The 24,099-nt window shown below is 32.3% G+C and overlaps 1 protein-coding gene across 1 annotated transcript in view; it reads left to right on the top strand.

Moving 5' to 3' along the window:
• The first annotated feature begins 22 nt into the window (after nucleotides 1-22).
• The window catches only part of LOC143229021 (protein PALS2-like), a 29,967-nt gene continuing 5,890 nt past the window's right edge, over nucleotides 23-24,099 (top strand). The window contains exons 1-10 of the mRNA XM_076460666.1: nucleotides 23-27; nucleotides 3,035-3,156; nucleotides 4,339-4,491; nucleotides 8,433-8,582; nucleotides 9,942-10,017; nucleotides 10,775-10,923; nucleotides 11,516-11,647; nucleotides 21,277-21,385; nucleotides 21,892-21,957; nucleotides 23,132-23,293. Of these exons, the coding sequence (XP_076316781.1) occupies nucleotides 3,124-3,156; nucleotides 4,339-4,491; nucleotides 8,433-8,582; nucleotides 9,942-10,017; nucleotides 10,775-10,923; nucleotides 11,516-11,647; nucleotides 21,277-21,385; nucleotides 21,892-21,957; nucleotides 23,132-23,293 (1,030 nt within the window). The 5' untranslated portion in view covers nucleotides 23-27; nucleotides 3,035-3,123. The remainder of the gene's footprint in view (nucleotides 28-3,034; nucleotides 3,157-4,338; nucleotides 4,492-8,432; nucleotides 8,583-9,941; nucleotides 10,018-10,774; nucleotides 10,924-11,515; nucleotides 11,648-21,276; nucleotides 21,386-21,891; nucleotides 21,958-23,131; nucleotides 23,294-24,099) is intronic.

Here is a 24,099-nt window from a genome sequence, read left to right on the forward strand (position 1 = left end):
GAACAACTGAATAATGAAAACAAGGAAGTAAGTGGGATTCGAAATGTTGGATAAATATGTAAACCGATTTTCTTGTTCGATAAAATCAACTTCTTTACCAAACACAGTAGAACGGGAAGGTATTTAAAAAGAATTGTGGCAATTCCTAATTCTAGACATTAATAAAATATCTAAAACAGCAATATTTTTTAAGGTCCTTGAGTCTTTTCTAACTTTGAACTTTGGTTTCTCAAATACTTTTTCAATAAATATAATAAACTTATATTTTATATCAAACTTCTTTCAGCTTCAGAAAACATAATATTGAATTACATAAAGTACATTGGTTTATTTATGTACAATTATAAATATAACACGTTAGGCCCAAATGTACTCCTACTAGGTTATTTTTTGATATGTCTATTTTACAGCTAATAAGTGTGTGGCATAATTATATAAATCTTTCAAAGATAGACCTGCATATTTCAATCTTTTTAAAATAAATCACCTTTGAGTGATCTGAGAGAAAAAAAAAACACCTTAATTTTTCACTAAGGAGGATTTGCCACTCTTAACATTTCAACAGAAATGTTACTATGTCATAGGATGTGTTCTTGTAGAATGCCTAGCAAACAGCTTTCTTTTCTGTTGAATTAAATGAATATGGTGAAATGAATAGTTGTATATTTTTAACAAGATTTAAATGAACTAGTCATTGTGATGCATTAAGCAAAATAAGTTACATTTACAGATTTGAACATGAACTCCAAGAAATATGAAGCAGTATTTCTCTAATAAATGTATCAAGGAGTGAACCTTGGGTAGTGATTAGAACTAAAGTAACAAAGTACAAACACTCATGCGCAGTAATCTAGTTCAGTGGTTCTCAAACGTATTGTTTGTAGAGCAGACCACCTGAATTATGTATCTTGACAGGCCACAGTAGAATCTATACTCTGTCACTGCCTTTTTCTGTAACTGTGCAACTATTCCATTGAACACCAGTATTCTGCAGCCTACAAATTAAGAACCACTAAACTAGGTATTAAACATTTTCTGAAGCTCTTTTCCAGATGTAGTGTATATGTATATACAATCCCATTTTATTTTGAGGGAATAATTAAAATATGTACAATGATTATTAAAAAGATTAAATTTATTTTGCATCATACAGGACAAGTTTTAATTGGTGGATAGCAGGTTTATTGACTTACACCAGGAAGGATTAATGCCGTGTTTTTGTTGCATGAAGTGCATGACCAAATTTGGCATGATTTGTATAAGGTAAACTGTTTTACAGGAAGTGTTAGTTGCAGTTTTACTGTTGAATCGTTGATCAAGTTGAAACTTTTATATAATACTACCTCTCTTAAAGTTTGAGTTTGTGAATGACTGTTGCTAGCTGAAGTTAATTTGTTATGCTCTGTGAAGCATGTTTTGTTATATTATGTAATTAGTAAAGACAAGACAGCTACCTTGGGTATCATTTTAAATGCGTGTGTGTTAGTTTCTATGTGAAAAATGTTTTTTATTAAAATGAAATTATTTTGTGAAGCTGTCGATACACGGATCATCAAATACTCTTAAGATAAAAATATATTACTCATAAAATAAAATGTACATGAAAATGTTTAATTACAGCAATTTAATACTGAGTTACTTATACACATTAGTCACAAATCTAATATTTTAATAAGCTATAACTCAAAATGCTACACGGTGTTCAATTGTTGTAAATTGCTGGATAGTTGCTCGTGGCAGTCTTTGGAGCTTTTGTAAAATCTTGTGTAGCAGAGTTTTCAATTATAAATATATAAATTCAGTTTTATAAATAATGAAAATTAAAAATGATTTTGACAGAATTCTTGGTGTTTATTCATAAACAGTGGCACAAATGTTTAATCAGTGGGATAGCAGTTAGTCTTTGGAATCAAAACACTAGATACCCATGGTGAGCACAACAGAGATAGCCCATTGTATAGCTTTTTGCTTAAGAGCAGACTGACTTTTACAATAGGCTTATACTTTTATATTTTTTGTAACATTTATGTTTATGGATGGTGTGCACTATGGAAATACATGATGAAATTAGTCAATTATGATTGTTCATTAATATTGACAGAATTTAACCAAAGAGATAAAAATGTTTTATTTTTTATTAGTAATATTCATTCTTCAAACAAGTTATATGCAAAAGAAAATGGTTGTTCTGTGTAACATTAGAGAACAGTGGTATACTCTATAACCAATTTGTGTACGTGCTGTATGGGTCATTTTCACACGTTAACTGTTAGCAGTATATTATTTAGTAGTAGTAATATTTGTATGGTAATTTTTAAAACTTCTTTGTCTTTAAATATGTATTTTCAGATATAATTTATATTGTACTTGTACCTGACCACCTCATAATGGCTTTGTGACCCCTTTTCTCACAATTTGCATACCATGACTGTAGTAAAATGCAGTGTGATAGGAAATTGCGATAGATACAGACATGAGTGTTTTTCTTCAGTATGCAAAGTTGGACCTTTTTTTTTTTATCATTCTTGGGGAAGAAATTCTGTTTATGGTATGAAATTGGAAAAAGTAAAATAGATGTGACACGAATTATGTTCTTTTCATCCTCCTGATGTACCCTATCTATGATTAGCCAATTATCAGAATATCCTGTAGTTCTTTCCATTCTCATGATGTACCATATCTGTGATTAGCCAATTGTCAGAACATCCTGTAGTTCTTTCCATCCTCATGATGTACCATATCTGTGATTAGCCAATTGTCAGAACATCCTGTAGTTCTTTCTGTCCTCATGATGTACCACATTTATGATAAGCTAGTTGTCAGAATATCCAACTAGCAAGAAATGATTTTAGGTTTTGGTAGTTGAGTGTCAGTAAAATGACATTTGAATGTCTTTTCTTTCCCCACATGCCCATTCTCATGCCTGCACATAAAAATGTTGTCACTGTTCCTCTACTTCAAGAAGATTGATGGACATTTCTGTGTTACTTCATTTTCTTCACTAACTGACGAAAAGCATTCAATTTTCTTTCAGCTGCTTTTCAACATATACGAGATAATATTGAAGACTTGAATGGAAGAGTTGGAGCTTGCGATACTGATTTGATATTTCTGAAAGGACTTATGGATTCACCAGTCATGAGCTCCTTGATAAAGGTAAAGCTATACTACATCGGAATTTTATTCAGATATGTAAACAAGTACTCAACATTTACAGGTATAAATATTTAACAGGTTGCTGCATTGTTGTGTAATTTCATATCTATTTCAAAGTCTTGGCTATTGTAATCATTAATTATTTAAGAATGACTCTGCAATTTAAATTAGAATCTATCTTAAAATCAAGGATATCTTGTAGGTGTTTGTGTTGAACTCCTAGTTTGTTTAAAGATAACATTTGGACTTCAAGGATTAATTCAACTTTATAAGGTCCAGATGTGGCTCAGGAAAATTATGAATATATAATGTAATTTCAACTTTTAGGTGCTTGTGATATGGGAGAAATTTTGTGTTTGTTGTGATGAAATGTGTTTTTACCATGTTTTAAGTCCAGAACCCAGTAGACTTCTGTAGATGTAAGTTCACTATAGGTGTGAAACATTAAAATTGAAAAAAACATTCTAAGTGTCCTGGTGAACTGTGTCGCCTACAAGACAGTTTTTATTATGGAATGCAATTTATATGAAGGGGTAATAGCTATTTAATGCTCTCATTTGGAATGATATGCAAAAATACATATTACTATTTATAGCAATTGCTATGGATTACTAGGTCAGCATAGTTACATTTTATTTCAGATAAGTTAGTTTGTTCTGATACTGTTATAACAGTTACTGAGCATGCTTTTTATAATTACTGAATAATATGAAATGGACTTGTGAGGTATCATAATATTTATTTTATGTGTAAATATTTTCAAGATAAAAATAGATAATTTCATCTTTAAATTATTCATTAATTTCTAGATTATGCTAAGATTGCTTTTGAGAGTTAATTCATTTGAAATGTGTAATAAACTTTTGAGTAGATAATTTAATTTTGTTTTTAAAGGTTTTGCTTGTAGTAGTTTTAAGCTCTAAGCATCTAATTTGAATGTTTAGGAAGTAACTATGAAAACAAAAATAATTTTTTGAGTGATGTTTTAACTTGTTACTGTTTGAAAGACATAGTACTGACTTGGAGATACTTGAACATATTAAGTGAACTGGGTGGGACTTTTTTCACTCTTTTTAGGTTCTCAACATTTTGATTATATAACTTAGCACTTACATATATTTTTACGTGATATTGATTTTATATAACATCAGATATTGTGTCATAATTTTTAATTTTTTACAGGTACAGGACAGACTAGAAGAAAGTAATGGTGCTATCAAGCCAATGGGATCCAACACCTCAGAATTACTCCTCAGCGTTAGGAGTATGTGCAGACATGGGGATAACAAGGTTGCTCATGAGTTAGCAGAAGTTCTTGAGAATCCTCACATTCAGGTGTGGATAATACAAATTTGTACATTAAAGTACTTTGTTAGGAATATTAAGCAGACACTAAAACTTGGAGATCTCAGCGCTCACCTGTAAGGGTAAAGTCTTTATATTTCTTCTCAGAGGTCATTCTTTCATTTAATATGTACTGTTTTGTTTTTAGTGGAAACTTGAGGTTTATTATGGTTATTTTAAAAGGAGTAGGAATCTTACTGTAAAGATGATCATTTTATGTTAGCATCCATCACTTGGAGTTGGTTGGTTTGACTGCTTTTTTTCTTTTATTGTTGTTGTTTATTTATATTACTGGAATACTATCTGATGGTGCATGTGGTTGTTTTAAAACGTCTTCCTGAGAAGACCTAAAAAGCACTTTTTTATTAGTTTGAATTTAATGGTACAAATACTTAAGTTATATGAATTTGTTATTACCTTCCACAAAGCAGTGTAGATGTTAACTTCATTATCCTTTTTACAGTTTTTGTTTCATTGATATATAACAATTATATATTAATATAAAGTATATTAGCAATTTTAAAGTTCTTCATTACTTACTGAAGTGTAGGCGATTCGTTTTCTGAAAATAAAGGATGTTATTCTTGAGAATGCTGTTTAATTTTATATTATTTGTGATGTGCATATGTTGAACAGTAACAGTGTGATGAAATTCCGTATGCAACTGAATTAGAATACTTGATAAATTTTTACATAAGAACAGTACTGAATAAAGGTGGTGGTTATATATTGTGGTTGTTTAACCTTTTAAGTACCAGATGTGTGTTTTGTCTTTTGATTATTGAATGTTTCAGAAAAGAGGCTGTTAAATGTAAATAGTTGACTGTAAGTTTTAAAACCTGGTACACACCCTTTGTCTGTAGACAACAGCAGAAGAAATAGGTTTGCAATTTTAACATAGGATTTCTTTTTATTTTTTAATTAACAATCTTTCTTTGGAATGTGTGTTCTTTCTATCATTAGATAATGTTTTCTTCTTTAAGGTTTTAAATTTACTGTGTTTCTAAAATCTTCTAAATGTGGAAAAAAAGAAAAAACAACACCAACAAAACACTACATTTTTTATCTTTCTCATTTGTTCTTGGTTGAGTTACTGTTCTGTATACAAACCAGCGATTCATTCACTTCTAAGCTATTACACCCTATGCTTACACCAATGGTGTACTGAACACAAGCCAGTAATTTTATTAAATACAATCTGGTAATGTATTGAACACAAACTAGTAATTCATTAAACATAAACCAGTGATGTACTGAACACAAGCCAGTGATTTTACTAAACACAATCTGGTAATGTATTGAACACAAACTCGTAATTCATTAAACATAAACCAGTGATGTACTGAACACAAGCCAGTGATTTTACTAAACACAATCTGGTAATGTATTGAACACAAACTCGTAATTCATTAAACATAAACCAGTGATGTACTGAACACAAGCCAGTGATTTTACTAAACACAATCTGGTAATGTATTGAACACAAACTCGTAATTCATTAAACAAAAACCAGTGATGTACTGAACACAAGCCAGTGATTTTACCAAACACAATCTGGTAATGTATTGAACACAAACTCGTAATTCATTAAACATAAACCAGTGATGTACTGAACACAAGCCAGTGATTTTACTAAACACAATCTGGTAATGTATTGAACACAAACTCGTAATTCATTAAACATAAACCAGTGATGTACTAAACACAAGCCAGTGATTTTACTAAACACAATCTGGTAATGTATTGAACACAAACTTGTAATTCATTAAACATAAACCAGTGATGTACTGAACACAAGCCAGTGATTTTACTAAACACAATCTGGTAATGTATTGAACACAAACTCGTAATTCATTAAACATAAACCAGTGATGTACTAAACACAAGCCAGTGATTTTACTAAACACAATTTGGTAATGTATTGAACACAAACTCGTAATTCATTAAACATAAACCAGTGATGTACTGAACACAAACCAGTGATTTTACGAAACACAATCTGGTAATGTATTGAACACAAACTCGTAATTCATTAAACATAAACCAGTGATGTACTGAACACAAACCAGTGATTTTACTAAACACAATCTGGTAATGTATTGAACACAAAGTAGTAATTCATTAAACATAAACCAGTGATGTACTAAACACAAGCCAGTGATTTTACTAAACACAATCTGGTAATGTATTGAACACAAACTTGTAATTCATTAAACATAAACCAGTGATGTACTAAACACAAGCCAGTGATTTTACTAAACACAATCTGGTAATGTATTGAACACAAACTCGTAATTCATTAAACATAAACCAGTGATGTACTAAACACAAGCCAGTGATTTTACTAAACACAATCTGGTAATGTATTGAACACAAACTTGTAATTCATTAAACATAAACCAGTGATGTACTGAACACAAGCCAGTGATTTTACTAAACACAATCTGGTAATGTATTGAACACAAACTCGTAATTCATTAAACATAAACCAGTGATGTACTAAACACAAGCCAGTGATTTTACTAAACACAATTTGGTAATGTATTGAACACAAACTCGTAATTCATTAAACATAAACCAGTGATGTACTGAACACAAACCAGTGATTTTACGAAACACAATCTGGTAATGTATTGAACACAAACTCGTAATTCATTAAACATAAACCAGTGATGTACTAAACACAAGCCAGTGATTTTACTAAACACAATCTGGTAATGTATTGAACACAAACTCGTAATTCATTAAACATAAACCAGTGATGTACTAAACACAAGCTAGTGATTTTACTAAACACAATCTGGTAATGTATTGAACACAAACTCGTAATTCATTAAACATAAACCAGTGATGTACTGAACACAAGCCAGTGATTTTACTAAACACAATCTGGTAATGTATTGAACACAAACTCGTAATTCATTAAACATAAACCAGTGATGTACTGAACACAAGCCAGTGATTTTACTAAACACAATCTGGTAATGTATTGAACACAAAGTAGTAATTCATTAAACAAAAACCAGTGATGTACTGAACACAAGCCAGTGATTTTACTAAACACAATCTGGTAATGTACTAAAATAGAAACGTGTTAAAAGTTGAGAATAAAATCACTGAAATAACTTTTTTTCTATTATTGCTCACAGTGTTTTATTTGGTTTAGGTACACATTTTTAGCTTGTTTAATGCATGTGTTATTTTTATATCGGATATTCTTCACTACCGGGTGATTAGCTCTTGTACAGTATATCGATATACTGTGACTTAGAGTATAATCCTACTTGTTTATTTGAACTGTTTTCTATTTGTAGCTTAAAGAGTATTAGAAAAACAGACCATAACTGATATATTAGGTTTTCCTAATTTTTGCAAATTAATGTAATTCTAACATTATTTGGAAAAGTAAACCTGTATGGAATATGGAGTTTCAGATAGGAAATTGAATTGTTTTAGGTCTGAATTCTAGATGTTTTTTATAGTAATGCATCCTTACAATATGTGGTTTGTATGTGTGTGTGTGTGCCCGTAATGTGGGGTTCTTCCATGAGAAATGAAAATTTTTGCTTTTGGTTACGTCTTAAAGGGTACTTGTTTTTACTTAGTGTTTCATTACATAAAAGTACAAAATATTAAAATAATCAAATTTGTTTTGTAGTATTACAGTAAACACTTGTTTTTCATAGTATTATGGATATTTAATATATTCAGTTGTGTGTGTACACCCTAATCTTAACAATTTTTATTTCTTTCATAATCATAATAAAATTATCAAAGTTTTTAAAGCATTATCGTTTTATGTTTGTTTTATGATGTTTAACATCGTTGAAAATACATTAAAAATCTTTAATGCTAATTCTACATACATGGTTATTTTTGTTTTTCCTTTATGCATCTTACCCATGCAATAATGTGTATTGTTTCTTTTGTAGGCCTTATTGGAAGCCCATGATTTAGTTGCTGTCAAACAGTATCAAGTACCTGAAATGTCAGAATCTCCTTCTCCTGAGCCCTCTCCAACTGACGCTTTAACAGATGCTGTTAGAATGGTTGGAATTCGTAAAAATGACGAAGATCCCCTGGTATATAAAAATGCAATAGACATTTTATTTGTGTACACACACACACACACACACACACACACACACACACACACACACACACACACACACAAACACACTTATTTATTTACTATTGTAAAAGTAAACAATATGTGAGTGATATTTTCCAAATACTGAACTAGTTTATTTTACATTACAAGTATTCAATTGATTGGTTTGTTATTTATCTATAAATTAATTTTACCTCTTAAGAATAACTTGTATTATCTTTTCAAACTAAATTTACAGCTTCATTGTAGTAATGCAAGTAGAACATTTACTACTTAGTGTTTCAATCTTATAACACTGACAGCAATAAATAGGTAAATGATTTAGCTTTTGTTGTGTACTGAAACCATTTCAAAAGTGGGAACCAAGTTCTATATGTGATCTGTTACGAGGTGGCAGTAATTAAACAAGTTGCATAGACTTGTTTTTGGAAATTTTGTAACTTGAAATTAGATCAAAATATACTTAACTAATACATTTTTTTTTTTTTGGAATTATCTGTTTTGTATCTTTGGAAAGTTAATAAACAATTCTGAAAAAAAAAAGAGATTTTTAGTGTTTCCCACTCAACTTGTAGTATTTTAAACAGTACTTCAGATATACTGTGTAATTGTGTGTTGTGAAGCAGCAAAATCTGGTCATGATTTAAAAACCAGTAGGTGGAGGGTGGAACAAAAACATTCATTTCTGTTTAGATATCCTTGTTGTTGTTTTCATTGCTGACAAGAGAAGTAATTAGTTATGTCTTTGATGTTAGTGCTTTGAACTTTTTATGTATTAAAGATACTGAAAAATAAAAACTTCGTTATGTGGATGTACTGTTTATAGAGATAATATCTAGATGGTAAATTATAGGTAAAAACAAGTTCCACTACAATCTTTTGTCTTAAGTTTTCCATTTTCTGATCTTATCTGGCTACACTCCAACCTTTTCTGTTTCTGTAGTCTAGCCAGTAAATTCTGTAATTTTCTGATTTGAAGTTTGTGTTCTGAATTTAACATCTTTAGTTTTGTGATTCTTAGTTTAATTACTTTATCTTTTGTTGTAGAGAGACATCCGAACATTTTGCTTTGTTCAGGATTGAAAATTAAATATTCTTGGTTTAAGTAGTTCTTTAGACACATTTCTCGGATTATTCTATGCCTATTCTAAATTTGTTGATGCTTAAAGGTGGTTAATATCAATTGTTTTCAAGTGCCTTGGGTAAGAGGAGTTTCAGAAACTTGTAGTGTTATCAAAATGTTTATCAAGAGAGATATTAATACACTAATAAAACTTTTTTGTTTGCTTTCAAAAATAAAGTGGTAAAACATTTTTACACTCAATCTTAGGGGATTACTGTTAAAAATGAAGAAGACAATTTAGTGATAGCGAGGATCTTAGCAGGTGGAATTATTGATAGACAAGGTGAGCAAAAAGATGCTTTAACTGGTAAAATCATTTGGTTGCAGCAAATTTTAACTTTTTTAAAACAGTTCTTCACATTAAGCAGTGTCAGTATTCAGAAGTTTCTTATTAAAAGATAATGAATTATTTTTGCTAATTGCTCAAATTGGTGCTTTTTAAATAAATTTACATATGTTGGAATAAGTGTAGGTTTATTATGTACAGAGTCACAGTGAATTTGTAATTAAAAACAGTAATAATAAAATGTGACATTGGTGATAATGCATGAATCAGACATTTAAATTTTATGCCCTATTTGCATAAGTTTCTTTAGTGTTAGATTCATTACTATTCTTGATTGAAGTAATTAATCATTTATTTATTTTTTTTTTGCCTGAAGATTATTTTGTATTGAATTTAATTCAGAAGTAGCTTATGTTACTTAAACTCATTGAACTTCACAAACTGTTATTGGATTTACAGCCGATAATGTTGAGGGTACCCAAGTGATGACTAAAGACTTTATAATCATTATATAAGATTTTATTTTATAGCATTGCACATCCATAGTTAGACTGGTCTATTAATTTAGCTACATTTTATTTCTGGTCTATATATGTATCTTGTTTTGATCATAAGTTACTGATAGCATGAATATTTTTCTTAGCCATGATGAATTGTTAATAAAATATAAAAGAGGAATCTGACCATCAACCTGATATACCATACAATCATCTATATGCTGTGAACTTGAAAGAGAATGATTTTACAATTGCAGGCCTTTTACATGTGGGTGACATGATCATGGAGGTTAATGGTGTGGAAGTACACTCACCAGAACAGTTACAAAAACAACTACAGAGAGCATCTGGAAGCATCAATTTCAAAATCATGTCTGCCTACCAGGACTCGATACCTTCTTCACGTGTATGTTTAGGTTTATATTATTATGCTCTTTTACTGGTAATTTCTTATTGACTTGCTTGTTTGTCAGTCTAATTTTGAATATTTGTAGATCATGATTTTACTTTTGGTTAGATTACCAATTTTGTGTGTGTGTGTATAATGTTTACACACACACAAATTACCACCTATTTACTGAAAATTAGAAAGCTTGCAAAACTTTAAATTTAAACAGTTTATAAAGATTTATATGATGTGTATGTAAGCTGACAGTGTGTAATCTGCAAGTTACAATTTATGTGATATGTGGCATTTGGTTTTGAACTGTACATTTACTTTATTTTATTTTACACAGACTACACATTTATTGTCATTTATATCCTTGTTAACAAGTGACAAATGGAACTTTGAAATGCATTAAATGTGGATGTCACAGAGAGTGCCAGAAAACTACTGACTGTAAAACTGGTATTTCATGTTGAATGTGTGACTTTTACCACTGAAACCAGTTTTTTTCTTTATTTCTGATGAAAATATTTCTTCTTAACAAAATAATCATAAGTTTATAAGATTATTTGTTTCTTATGATGATGGTGATGTGTAATGTTTCTCTCAGTTCTATGTCAAAACACTCTACTCGTATGATCCAAGCAAAGACAGCTTACTTCCCTGTAAAGAGATAGGCCTATCTTTTAAACAAGGTGAAATACTGCAGATTCTCAACCAAGAAGATCCTAACTGGTGGCAGGTGAGAGTATGAATGTTTTGTAACCACTAAATTTGTGTCATGTTTAATATAAGGGGTTTTCAAACAACATGTCTTGTTATAAGCAATTGGTTTCCTTAATGTTGCAAAGATTGTTTGAGAGAATTTTCCACTGTGTATCAATTTGATGCTTGATAGCAGAGAGAGAGTTTTCATTTATTACAAGCTAACAATTTGCTGCTATTGAGTATCAGATCAGTGTGGTAATAGAGAGAGTTTTCATTTATTACAAGCTAACAATTTGCTGCTATTGAGTATCAGATCAGTGTGGTAATAGAGTTTTCATTTATTACAAGCTAACAATTTGCTGCTATTGAGTATCAAATCAGTGTGGTAATAGAGAGAACTTTCCAATTTGTACCTCATCACAGAGAAAGAGTGAGCTTTCCATTCGTTGGATGGTAAGAGAGAGAGAGAATTTTATCACAGAGAATAAGTAAGCATTCCATTCATTGGATGGTAAGAGAGAGAGAGAATTTTATCACAGAGAATGAGTAAGTATTCCATTCATTGGATGGTAAGAGAGAGAGAATTTTATCACAGAGAATGAGTAAGCATTCCATTCATTGGATGGTAAGAGAGAGAGAGAATTTTATCACAGAGAATGAGTAAGCATTCCATTCATTGGATGGTAAGAGAGAGAAACAGAATTTTATCACAGAGAATGAGTGAGCATTCCATTCATTGGATGGTAAGAGAGAGAAACAGAATTTTATCACAGAGAAAGAGTGAGCATTCCATTCATTGGATGGTAAGAGAGAGAGACAGAATTTTATCATAGAGAATGAGTGAGCATTCTATTCATTGGATGGTAAGAGAGAGAGAGAGAATTTTATCACAGAGAATGAGTGAGCATTCCATTCATTGGATGGTAAGAGAGAGAGAGAATTTTATCACAGAGAATGAGTAAGCATTCCATTCATTGGATGGTAAGAGAGAGAGAGAATTTTATCACAGAGAATGAGTGAGCATTCCATTCATTGGATGGTAAGAGAGAGAGAGAATTTTATCACAGAGAATGAGTAAGCATTCCATTCATTGGATGGTAAGAGAGAGAGAGAATTTTATCACAGAGAATGAGTGAGCATTCCATTCATTGGATGGTAAGAGAGAGAGAGAATTTTATCACAGAGAATGAGTAAGCATTCCATTCATTGGATGGTAAGAGAGAGACAGAATTTTATCACAGAGAAAGAGTGAGTGTTCCATTCATTGGATGGTAAGAGAGAGACAGAATTTTATCACAGAGAAAGAGTGAGTGTTCCATTCATTGGATGGTAAGAGAGAGACAGAATTTTATCACAGAGAAAGAGTGAGTGTTCCATTCATTGGATGGTAAGAGAGAGACAGAATTTTATCACAGAGAAAGAGTGAGTGTTCCATTCATTGGATGGTAAGAGAGGGAGAATTTTATCACAGAGAATGAGTGAGCTTTCTGTTCATTGGATGGTAACAGAGGGAGAATTTTATCACAGAGAATGAGTGAGCTTTCTGTTCATTGGATGGTAAGAGAGAGAGAATTTTATCACAGAGAATGAGTGAGCTTTCTGTTCATTGGATGGTAAGAGAGAGAGAATTTTATCACAGAGAATGAGTGAGCGTTCCATTCATTGGATGGTAAGACAGAGAAACAGAATTTTATCACAGAGAAAGAGTTAGCGTTCCATTCATTGGATGGTAAGAGAGAGAGACAATTTTATCACAAAGAAAGAGTGAGCATTCCATTCATTGGATGGTAAGAGAGAGAGACAATTTTATCACAAAGAAAGAGTGAGCATTCCATTCATTGGATGGTAAGAGAGAGAGACAATTTTATCACAAAGAAAGAGTGAGCATTCCATTCATTGGATGGTAAGAGAGAGAGACAATTTTATCACAAAGAAAGAGTGAGCATTCCATTCATTGGATGGTAAGAGAGAGAAACAGAATTTTATCACAGAGAATGAGTGAGCATTCCATTCATTGAATGGTAAGAGAGAGAAACAGAATTTTATCACAGAGAAAGAGTGAGCATTCCATTCATTGGATGGTAAGAGAGAGAGACAGAATTTTATCATAGAGAATGAGTGAGCATTCTATTCATTGGATGGTAAGAGAGAGAGAGAATTTTATCACAGAGAATGAGTGAGCATTCCATTCATTGGATGGTAAGAGAGAGAGAGAATTTTATCACAGAGAATGAGTAAGCATTCCATTCATTGGATGGTAAGAGAGAGAGAGAATTTTATCACAGAGAATGAGTGAGCATTCCATTCATTGGATGGTAAGAGAGAGAGAGAATTTTATCACAGAGAATGAGTAAGCATTCCATTCATTGGATGGTAAGAGAGAGACAGAATTTTATCACAGAGAAAGAGTGAGTGTTCCATTCATTGGATGGTAAGAGAGAGACAGAATTTTATCACAGAGAAAGAGTGAGTGTTCCATTCATTGGATGGTAAGAGAGGGAGAATTTTATCACAGAGAATGAGTGAGCTTTCTGTTCATTGGATGGTAACAGAGGGAGAATTTTATCACAGAGAATGAGTGAGCTTTCTGTTCATTGGATGGTAAGAGAGAGAGAATTTTATCAATGGAGAATGAGTGAGCGTTCCATTCATTGGATGGTAAGACAGAGAAACAGAATTTTATCACAGAGAAAGAGTGAGCGTTCCATTCATTGGATGGTAAGAGAGAGAAACAGAATTTTATCACAGAGAAAGAGTGAACATTCCATTCATTGGATGGTAAGAGAGATAGAGAATTTTATCACAGAGAATGAGTGAGCATTCCATTCATTGGATGGTAAGAGAGAGAGACAATTTTATCACAAAGAAAGAGTGAGCATTCCATTCATTGGATGGTAAGAGAGAGAGAGAATTTTACCACAAAGAAAGAGTGAGCATTCCATTCATTGGATGGTAAGAGAGAGAGAGAATTTTACCACAAAGAAAGAGTGAGCATTCCATTCATTGGATGGTAAGAGAGAGAGAGAATTTTATCACAAAGAAAGAGTGAGCATTCCATTCATTGGATGGTAAGAGAGAGAGACAATTTTATCACAAAGAAAGAGTGAGCATTCCATTCATTGGATGGCAAGAGAGAGAGACAATTTTATCACAAAGAAAGAGTGGGCATTCCATTCATTGGATGGCAAGAGAGAGAGACAATTTTATCACAAAGAAAGAGTGGGCATTCCATTCATTGGATGGCAAGAGAGAGAGACAGAATTTTATCACAGAGAAAGAGTGAGCATTCCATTCATTGGATGGTAAGAGAGAGAGAGAATTTTATCAGAGAATGAGTGAGCATTCCATTCATTGGATGGTAAGAGAGAGACAGAATTTTATCACAGAGAATGAGTGAGCATTCTATTCATTGGATGGTAAGAGAGAGAGAGAATTTTATCACAGAGAATGAGTAAGCATTCCATTCATTGGATGGTAAGAGAGAGAGAGAATTTTATCACAGAGAATGAGTAAGCATTCCATTCATTGGATGGTAAGAGAGAGACAGAATTTTATCACAGAGAAAGAGTGAGTGTTCCATTCATTGGATGGTAAGAGAGAGACAGAATTTTATCACAGAGAAAGAGTGAGTGTTCCATTCATTGGATGGTAAGAGAGAGACAGAATTTTATCACAGAGAAAGAGTGAGTGTTCCATTCATTGGATGGTAAGAGAGGGAGAATTTTATCACAGAGAATGAGTGAGCTTTCTGTTCATTGGATGGTAACAGAGGGAGAATTTTATCACAGAGAATGAGTGAGCTTTCTGTTCATTGGATGGTAAGAGAGAGAGAATTTTATCACAGAGAATGAGTGAGCGTTCCATTCATTGGATGGTAAGACAGAGAAACAGAATTTTATCACAGAGAAAGAGTGAGCGTTCCATTCATTGGATGGTAAGAGAGAGAGACAATTTTATCACAAAGAAAGAGTGAGCGTTCCATTCATTGGATGGTAAGAGAGAGAGACAATTTTATCACAAAGAAAGAGTGAGCATTCCATTCATTGGATGGTAAGAGAGAGAGAGAATTTTACCACAAAGAAAGAGTGAGCATTCCATTCATTGGATGGTAAGAGAGAGAGAGAATTTTACCACAAAGAAAGAGTGAGCATTCCATTCATTGGATGGTAAGAGAGAGAGAGAATTTTATCACAAAGAAAGAGTGAGCATTCCATTCATTGGATGGTAAGAGAGAGAGACAATTTTATCACAAAGAAAGAGTGAGCATTCCATTCATTGGATGGTAAGAGAGAGAGACAATTTTATCACAAAGAAAGAGTGAGCATTCCATTCATTGGATGGCAAGAGAGAGAGACAATTTTATCACAAAGAAAGAGTGGGCATTCCATTCATTGGATGGCAAGAGAGAGAGACAATTTTATCACAAAGAAAGAGTGGGCATTCCATTCATTGGATGGCAAGAGAGAGAGACAGAATTTTATCACAGAGAAAGAGTGAGCATTCCATTCATTGGATGGTAAGAGAGAGAGAGAATTTTATCAGAGAATGAGTGAGCATTCCATTCATTGGATGGTAAGAGAGAGACAGAATTTTATCACAGAGAATGAGTGAGCATTCCATTCATTGGATGGTAAGAGAGAAACAGAATTTTATTGCAGAGAAAGAGTGAGCATTCCATTCATTGGATGGTAAGAGAGAGAGAGAATTTTATCACAGAGAATGAGTGAGCATTCCATTCATTGGATGGTAAGAGAGAGAGAGAATTTTATCACAGAGAATGAGTGAGCATTCCATTCATTGGATGGTAAGAGAGAGAGAGAATTTTATCACAGAGAATGAGTGAGCATTCCATTCATTGGATGGTAAGAGAGAGAGAGAATTTTATCACAGAGAATGAGTAAGCATTCCATTCATTGGATGGTAAGAGAGAGACAGAATTTTATCACAGAGAAAGAGTGAGCATTCCATTCATTGGATGGTAAGAGAGAGACAGAATTTTATCACAGAGAATGAGTGAGCATTCCATTCATTGGATGGTAAGAGAGAGAGAGAATTTTATCACAGAGAATGAGTGAGCATTCCATTCATTGGATGGTAAGAGAGAGAAACAGAATTTTATCACAGAGAATGAGTGAGCATTCCATTCATTGGATGGTAAGAGAGAGAAACATAATTTTATCACAGAGAAAGAGTGAGCATTCCATTCATTGGATGGTAAGAGAGAGAGACAGAATTTTATCACAGAGAAAGAGTGAGCATTCCATTCATTGGATGGTAAGAGAGAGAGACAGAATTTTATCATAGAGAATGAGTGAGCATTCTATTCATTGGATGGTAAGAGAGAGAGAGAATTTTATCACAGAAAATGAGTGAGCATTCCATTCATTGGATGGTAAGAGAGAGAGAGAATTTTATCACAGAGAATGAGTAAGCATTCCATTCATTGGATGGTAAGAGAGAGAGAGAATTTTATCAGAGAATGAGTGAGCATTCCATTCATTGGATGGTAAGAGAGAGAGAGAATTTTATCACAGAGAATGAGTAAGCATTCCATTCATTGGATGGTAAGAGAGAGACAGAATTTTATCACAGAGAAAGAGTGAGTGTTCCATTCATTGGATGGTAAGAGAGAGACAGAATTTTATCACAGAGAAAGAGTGAGTGTTCCATTCATTGGATGGTAAGAGAGGGAGAATTTTATCACAGAGAATGAGTGAGCTTTCTGTTCATTGGATGGTAAGAGAGAGAGAATTTTATCACGGAGAATGAGTGAGCTTTCTGTTCATTGGATGGTAAGAGAGAGAGAATTTTATCACAGAGAATGAGTGAGCGTTCCATTCATTGGATGGTAAGACAGAGAAACAGAATTTTATCACAGAGAAAGAGTGAACATTCCATTCATTGGATGGTAAGAGAGATAGAGAATTTTATCACAGAGAATGAGTGAGCATTCCATTCATTGGATGGTAAGAGAGAGAGACAATTTTATCACAAAGAAAGAGTGAGCATTCCATTCATTGGATGGTAAGAGAGAGAGAGAATTTTACCACAAAGAAAGAGTGAGCATTCCATTCATTGGATGGTAAGAGAGAGAGAGAATTTTACCACAAAGAAAGAGTGAGCATTCCATTCATTGGATGGTAAGAGAGAGAGAGAATTTTATCACAAAGAAAGAGTGAGCATTCCATTCATTGGATGGTAAGAGAGAGAGACAATTTTATCACAAAGAAAGAGTGAGCATTCCATTCATTGGATGGTAAGAGAGAGAGACAATTTTATCACAAAGAAAGAGTGAGCATTCCATTCATTGGATGGCAAGAGAGAGAGACAATTTTATCACAAAGAAAGAGTGGGCATTCCATTCATTGGATGGCAAGAGAGAGAGACAATTTTATCACAAAGAAAGAGTGGGCATTCCATTCATTGGATGGCAAGAGAGAGAGACAGAATTTTATCACAGAGAAAGAGTGAGCATTCCATTCATTGGATGGTAAGAGAGAGAGAGAATTTTATCAGAGAATGAGTGAGCATTCCATTCATTGGATGGTAAGAGAGAGACAGAATTTTATCACAGAGAATGAGTGAGCATTCCATTCATTGGATGGTAAGAGAGAAACAGAATTTTATTGCAGAGAAAGAGTGAGCATTCCATTCATTGGATGGTAAGAGAGAGAGAGAATTTTATCACAGAGAATGAGTGAGCATTCCATTCATTGGATGGTAAGAGAGAGAGAGAATTTTATCACAGAGAATGAGTGAGCATTCCATTCATTGGATGGTAAGAGAGAGAGAGAATTTTATCACAGAGAATGAGTGAGCATTCCATTCATTGGATGGTAAGAGAGAGACAGAATTTTATCACAGAGAAAGAGTGAGCATTCCATTCATTGGATGGTAAGAGAGAGACAGAATTTTATCACAGAGAATGAGTGAGCATTCCATTCATTGGATGGTAAGAGAGAGAAACAGAATTTTATCACAGAGAATGAGTGAGCATTCCATTCATTGGATGGTAAGAGAGAGAAACATAATTTTATCACAGAGAAAGAGTGAGCATTCCATTCATTGGATGGTAAGAGAGAGAAACATAATTTTATCACAGAGAAAGAGTGAGCATTCCATTCATTGGATGGTAAGAGAGAGAAACAGAATTTTATCACAGAGAAAGAGTGAGCATTCCATTCATTGGATGGTAAGAGAGATAGAGAATTTTATCACAGAGAATGAGTGAGCATTCCATTCATTGGATGGTAAGAGAGAGAAACAGAATTTTATCACAGAGAAAGAGTGAGCATTCCATTCATTGGATGGTAAGAGAGAGAGAGAATTTTATCACAGAGAAAGAGTGAGCATTCCATTCATTGGATGGTAAGAGAGAGAGAGAATTTTATCACAGAGAAAGAGTCAGTATGGTTCATGGTAAGAGTTTCATGTTAGTGTCAGTGTGTGGTGTTTTGTGATTAATATCTTGGGTAACATTCCTTCCAAACAGTATTTATTTAATGAACATATGAATGATTTGTAGTCTCTTGATAGAAATATTAAAATATGCATACGTGCTCAGATTGAACATTTTACCACCATGTAACCATGAAAATATACGTATTATAACTTTGAACCTAAACAATATTTAGCAAGATTTTAACAAACATTACAGACCTAGTGGAAAGAAAAAGAAAAAAAAATTTTTTTTTTTTAACTGAGCATTTGTCTGGATTTACAAAACCTATAGTGAATCAATCTGAGTGGATGTTGATTTTCATATTAAAATTAAAAAATGTTTTCTCTCAGTTTTCACATTTCATTTGAATAACTTCTGAAGAATCCTGAATGAATATCAAAATATTTGTAATATAACTTTATTTTTGATTTTCTCTACCTCAACATTCACCTGTAGCTCACTAAACAATGTGTGGAAAAATAAGTAGAAAATTGTCAGAATCCACTTTTCTCATTAGGACAACTTTGTATAAACATGGCTAATTAGAAGTATGCCACAGTCATATTGCTCATTTGTGTTTTGTAATGAGCACACACTGTGATAGATAGAGAACAAGTATTTTTTAATTCAATTTATTTAACCTAACAAGTTTCTAATTTTAAAATTTTAGTTATTTTCTTAAATAAAAATTATATATTTATAGAAAAAAAAACACAAGAAGTTAGTACTTGAGTCTGGGCTCTTTTTTGTTTGTCCTTAGATGAGCTGTAATCCTGCTTTCTACAAATAATTATTATTTCAAATATACAGCTTTAATTACAAAATATTGTTAATGCACAAAAAATATAATGCCATATGGCTCTCTTACATAGACGTGTTTACAAGATTCTTTTAACTGGTCATGTTAAACAACACAATGGCAAACAATGAAACTGATGTCAAATATTTTAACTGTTTTTCTGATTGACCTAGCCTCATGATGAAATCGGAGAAGGAAGATATTCGTTTTCTATTGGTTATAAATAATCTAGTAGTAAGTATCAGAAGGAATTATTGACATTTTTGAAAGACAGGATGTGATGGAATGGGCTAACATGTAGGTTTAAATTTTTATTTATATCTCAGTAAAACAAGGGCATTGGAGGTTATACATTTTTGTTTTGGCTTAGTGACATCTATATTATAAGTTTGTAATTTATGAGAAACCTGGAAGATGTATAGTTGTAGAAAGGAAAATTTAAAATTGGCAATCAGAACAAAGAAGTTCTGTGGTACAGAGAAGTGAAGATTTAGAACTTTAGATATCTCATTTTGATATTGAGAAGTTAAATCTTAAGTTCTGTGGTACAGAGGAGTGAAGATTTAGAACTTGTTTAGATATCTCATTTTGATATTGAGAAGTTAAATCTTAAGTTCTGTGGTACAGAGGAGTGAAGATTTAGAACTTGTTTAGATATTTCATTTTGATATTGAGAAGTTAAATCTTAAGTTCTGTGGTACAGAGGAGTGAAGATTTAGAACTTGTTTAGATATCTCATTTTGATATTGAGAAGTTAAATCTTAAGTTCTGTGGTACAGAGGAGTGAAGATTTAGAACTTGTTTAGATATCTCATTTTGATATTGAGAAGTTAAATCTTAAGTTCTGTGGTACAGAGGAGTGAAGATTTAGAACTTGTTTAGATATTTCATTTTGATATTGAGAAGTTAAATCTTAAGTTCTGTGGTACAGAGGAGTGAAGATTTAGAACTTGTTTAGATATCTCATTTTGATATTGAGAAGTTAAATCTTAAGTTCTGTGGTACAGAGGAGTGAAGAGTTAGAACTTGTTTAGATATTTCATTTTGATATTGAGAAGTTAAATCTTATATAACATTGAAAATTGTTTTTATGCCAAGTTTATATGTTAATCAGTAATAAAGTGTTTTAATCAAGTTTTGAATGTAACTGTAGAAACAGTCATGGCATGCACATTTTGATCTAGGGCTTTATTTTATGACTTTCAGTTATTTTATAATGTATTGTAATTTATTTTTGTTGTTGTTGTTGTGATGAATTAAAAATGTGATATATGTTGAAAGTTATTCTAGAAAGACAAAGCACTATATATATATATATAGTGTATAAATTGTCTGTTGAAACTTTCTCAAGATGGATCAATTGCATACTTTTTCTTGATGTTTTACTTTCTACTACACACTCTTTATTTTTTGCATATTTCAGGCTCGTAAAGTTGATTCTCTTGGTCTAACTGGACTTGTTCCATCCCAGGAATTGGAAGAACGAAGACGTGCTTTTGTACGCCCAGAATATGACTATGCTACAAAATCAAGTGAGCAGTGGGGTTTTTATACATATGATTTATAAGATTTATATTGATGAAACTTTGTAGAATGGATGGCAACTGCCTGTTGTGGAGACACAAGTGTAGAGGACAACGCTTCGAAAGTCTTCCGCCTTTCGTCTTTAAGAAACGTCGTCCTCTACACTTGTGTCTCCACAACAGGCAGCTGCCATCCATTCTACAAAGTTTCATCATAAATACTCTGTCCAAACAATCTATCAAAGAAAGATTTATATTATAACAAAATCTGTATGCTGTTTTACATTTTCAACAGAATTTTGTTAAGGCATGAGGATAAATGAGGATAGCCATGTATGTGGTTGATTTAAAAAAAAAAAGTTCAGTTTCAATTTGAAGTTTACTGGGAATGATTCTAATTCATCATTAAAGATAATTTCATGAGTTAAAGATGATGTCTTGAATGATTTTTTTGTGAGTCAGGAAGTGAGATTCTAATTAAAAAACAAAATAGATATTTAAGTTATTTCTCTCAGCAATGTGTGGGACAAAGATTACAAAGAAGAAACGAAAAACCATGTATCACACTAAAGGAAATGCTGGTAAGTGATTTTTTTTCCTTCAATATAATATGCAAATACAAAAATTTAGAGGACTTCACAGGATGTCTTTCATAAAATTACATTGATTGGTAAATGTAAATGTAGCAATAGTTGGAGTAAAAAACATTTATAGATAACATGTAAACAGTAAAGAAATGTAAAGCTTCAACTGTAGAAGTTGGATTTCAAGTAAAGCCTGGTGATATGCTTGAAAGTTTTTCCAGAGCCAAAGGTTATGTGCTGTACACTGAACATATCTACTGGTTTAGTTTAAAATAGAACTTGTCTGTGTTAGAGTATAAAGGTCTTTAGTTATGTACTTTCTCAGCTCTTTCTTTGCCAGCTAAAGTAAACATCCTTAAGAGAACATCACCTGTTCTTCCAAATCAAATGATAAATTATGAAATCCAACATCTTACCATTTGAAGCTTTTCCTGGCTAAAAATATTAGTACACTTGTATAGTAGCAAAAATATCTTAATGTTAATAAAGTTATGATTAATCCATTATTTAGAGTTTTTTCTTATTTTTTCTAACTGTATTTTTCCAGTCTTTGTTAGAACCTCTGTGAGATTGTAAACAAATTCATACATGTTTTCAAATTTGTTCTGGCTATATCTTTAAATGTTATGTTTTTTTATATGTAGAGGTTCAAACTAATAGGTTAATGACCTACTAAGATTCAGAATATTAAACATAAAGTTTGTAAAGTATTCTGAATTTATGAACTAGGCCCCAGCATGTCAAGGTGGTTAAGGCACTCAACTCGTAATCCAAGGGTTGCAGGTTTGAATCCCGTCACACCAAACATGCTCACTTTTTCAGCTGTGGGGGCATTATAATGTGGCAGTCAACTCCACTATTTGTCAGTGAAAGAGTAGCCCAAGATTTGATGGTGGGTGGTGATGACTAGCTGCCTTCCCTCTAGTCTATATTACAAAATTAAGGACGGTTGGCACAGATGGCCCTCGTGTAGCTTTGTGCAAAATTAAAAAAACATTAAACAATTATGAACTAGATTTGAGTTAATTTTTGTATATTTATTACCTAGGGTTGTGCTCTCACTCTCTTTATGGAAACATTATACAGAATATACAGCAGGTAATATTATATTGTGTTTGAAATTTCATTAGCTAAGGGATTGTTTCATAATGAAATACATATATCATTTTAGAATATGACAAAGCAGAACTGACTCTATACGAAGAAGTTGCTCGAATGCCCCCATTTGAACGGAAGAGTGTTATTCTGATTGGTGCTCAAGGAGTAGGAAGACGATCTCTAAAAAATAGATTGATAAGTTCTAATCCCTCACGCTTTGCTTCCCCCTTGCCTCGTAAGTATTTTCTTTCCCACATATTTCTATGCAAAATTAATGTTTGACATGCTATGTGCTTGGAACTTGTAAATTTGGAAAGGATTGTTGTTGTTCTCTGTAACTGTTATTTATTTTCTGTGATGTAATAAATAATTCATAGTAAAGATCTCGGAAGCAAGATATTCATAGCAACAATCTCGGTAACAAGTGATTCATAGTAAGGAAGTTTGTGATAGGAGAGCAAAGTTGACCAATTTCTTGTGTTAGGTGGGTTATGGCTTTTTTTTTTTTTTAATTCATTTCTAGAAATTAGATAAACCAGTAAAAGGGTTTGAATAATATTGCTGTTGTGATATCAACGATGCACATTTAGAACAGTTGTAATGATAGAAAACAAAATAGAATGGTGTTGATGTTTTACATCATTCTGTCTTACATTCAGCTTTGTCCACTTTAGTAAAGCATTTGTTGAAAGAATTATTTTCTGTAACTTGTTACTAATTTTGACGAGGATACCAGAAGACTGAAGACAATTACATTGTAAATACTGAAAGAGCTGTTAGAATATATTAAATAAATAACTACTGTAATTAACTTATTCTTAAATTTTCCAAAGTGGTGGTAATGTTAAACAGAGTCTAATTAACAGTTCTGTCAGTATTTGTTGAAGTAGATGGTTCTTGTGATACAGAAATGATTAAGTTTTAACATTTTATTGTATTGTATGTGTTCATTTATATCATTTCAATATCCTGTTAATAGTGAAGTGTTTATTTCATGATGCTGTCACTATAAAATACCTGTATGTTCAAGTATTAGTCATA

This window comes from Tachypleus tridentatus, chromosome 10, assembly GCF_004210375.1.
Source record: "Tachypleus tridentatus isolate NWPU-2018 chromosome 10, ASM421037v1, whole genome shotgun sequence".
NCBI classification, from domain to species: Eukaryota; Metazoa; Arthropoda; class Merostomata; order Xiphosura; family Limulidae; genus Tachypleus; species Tachypleus tridentatus.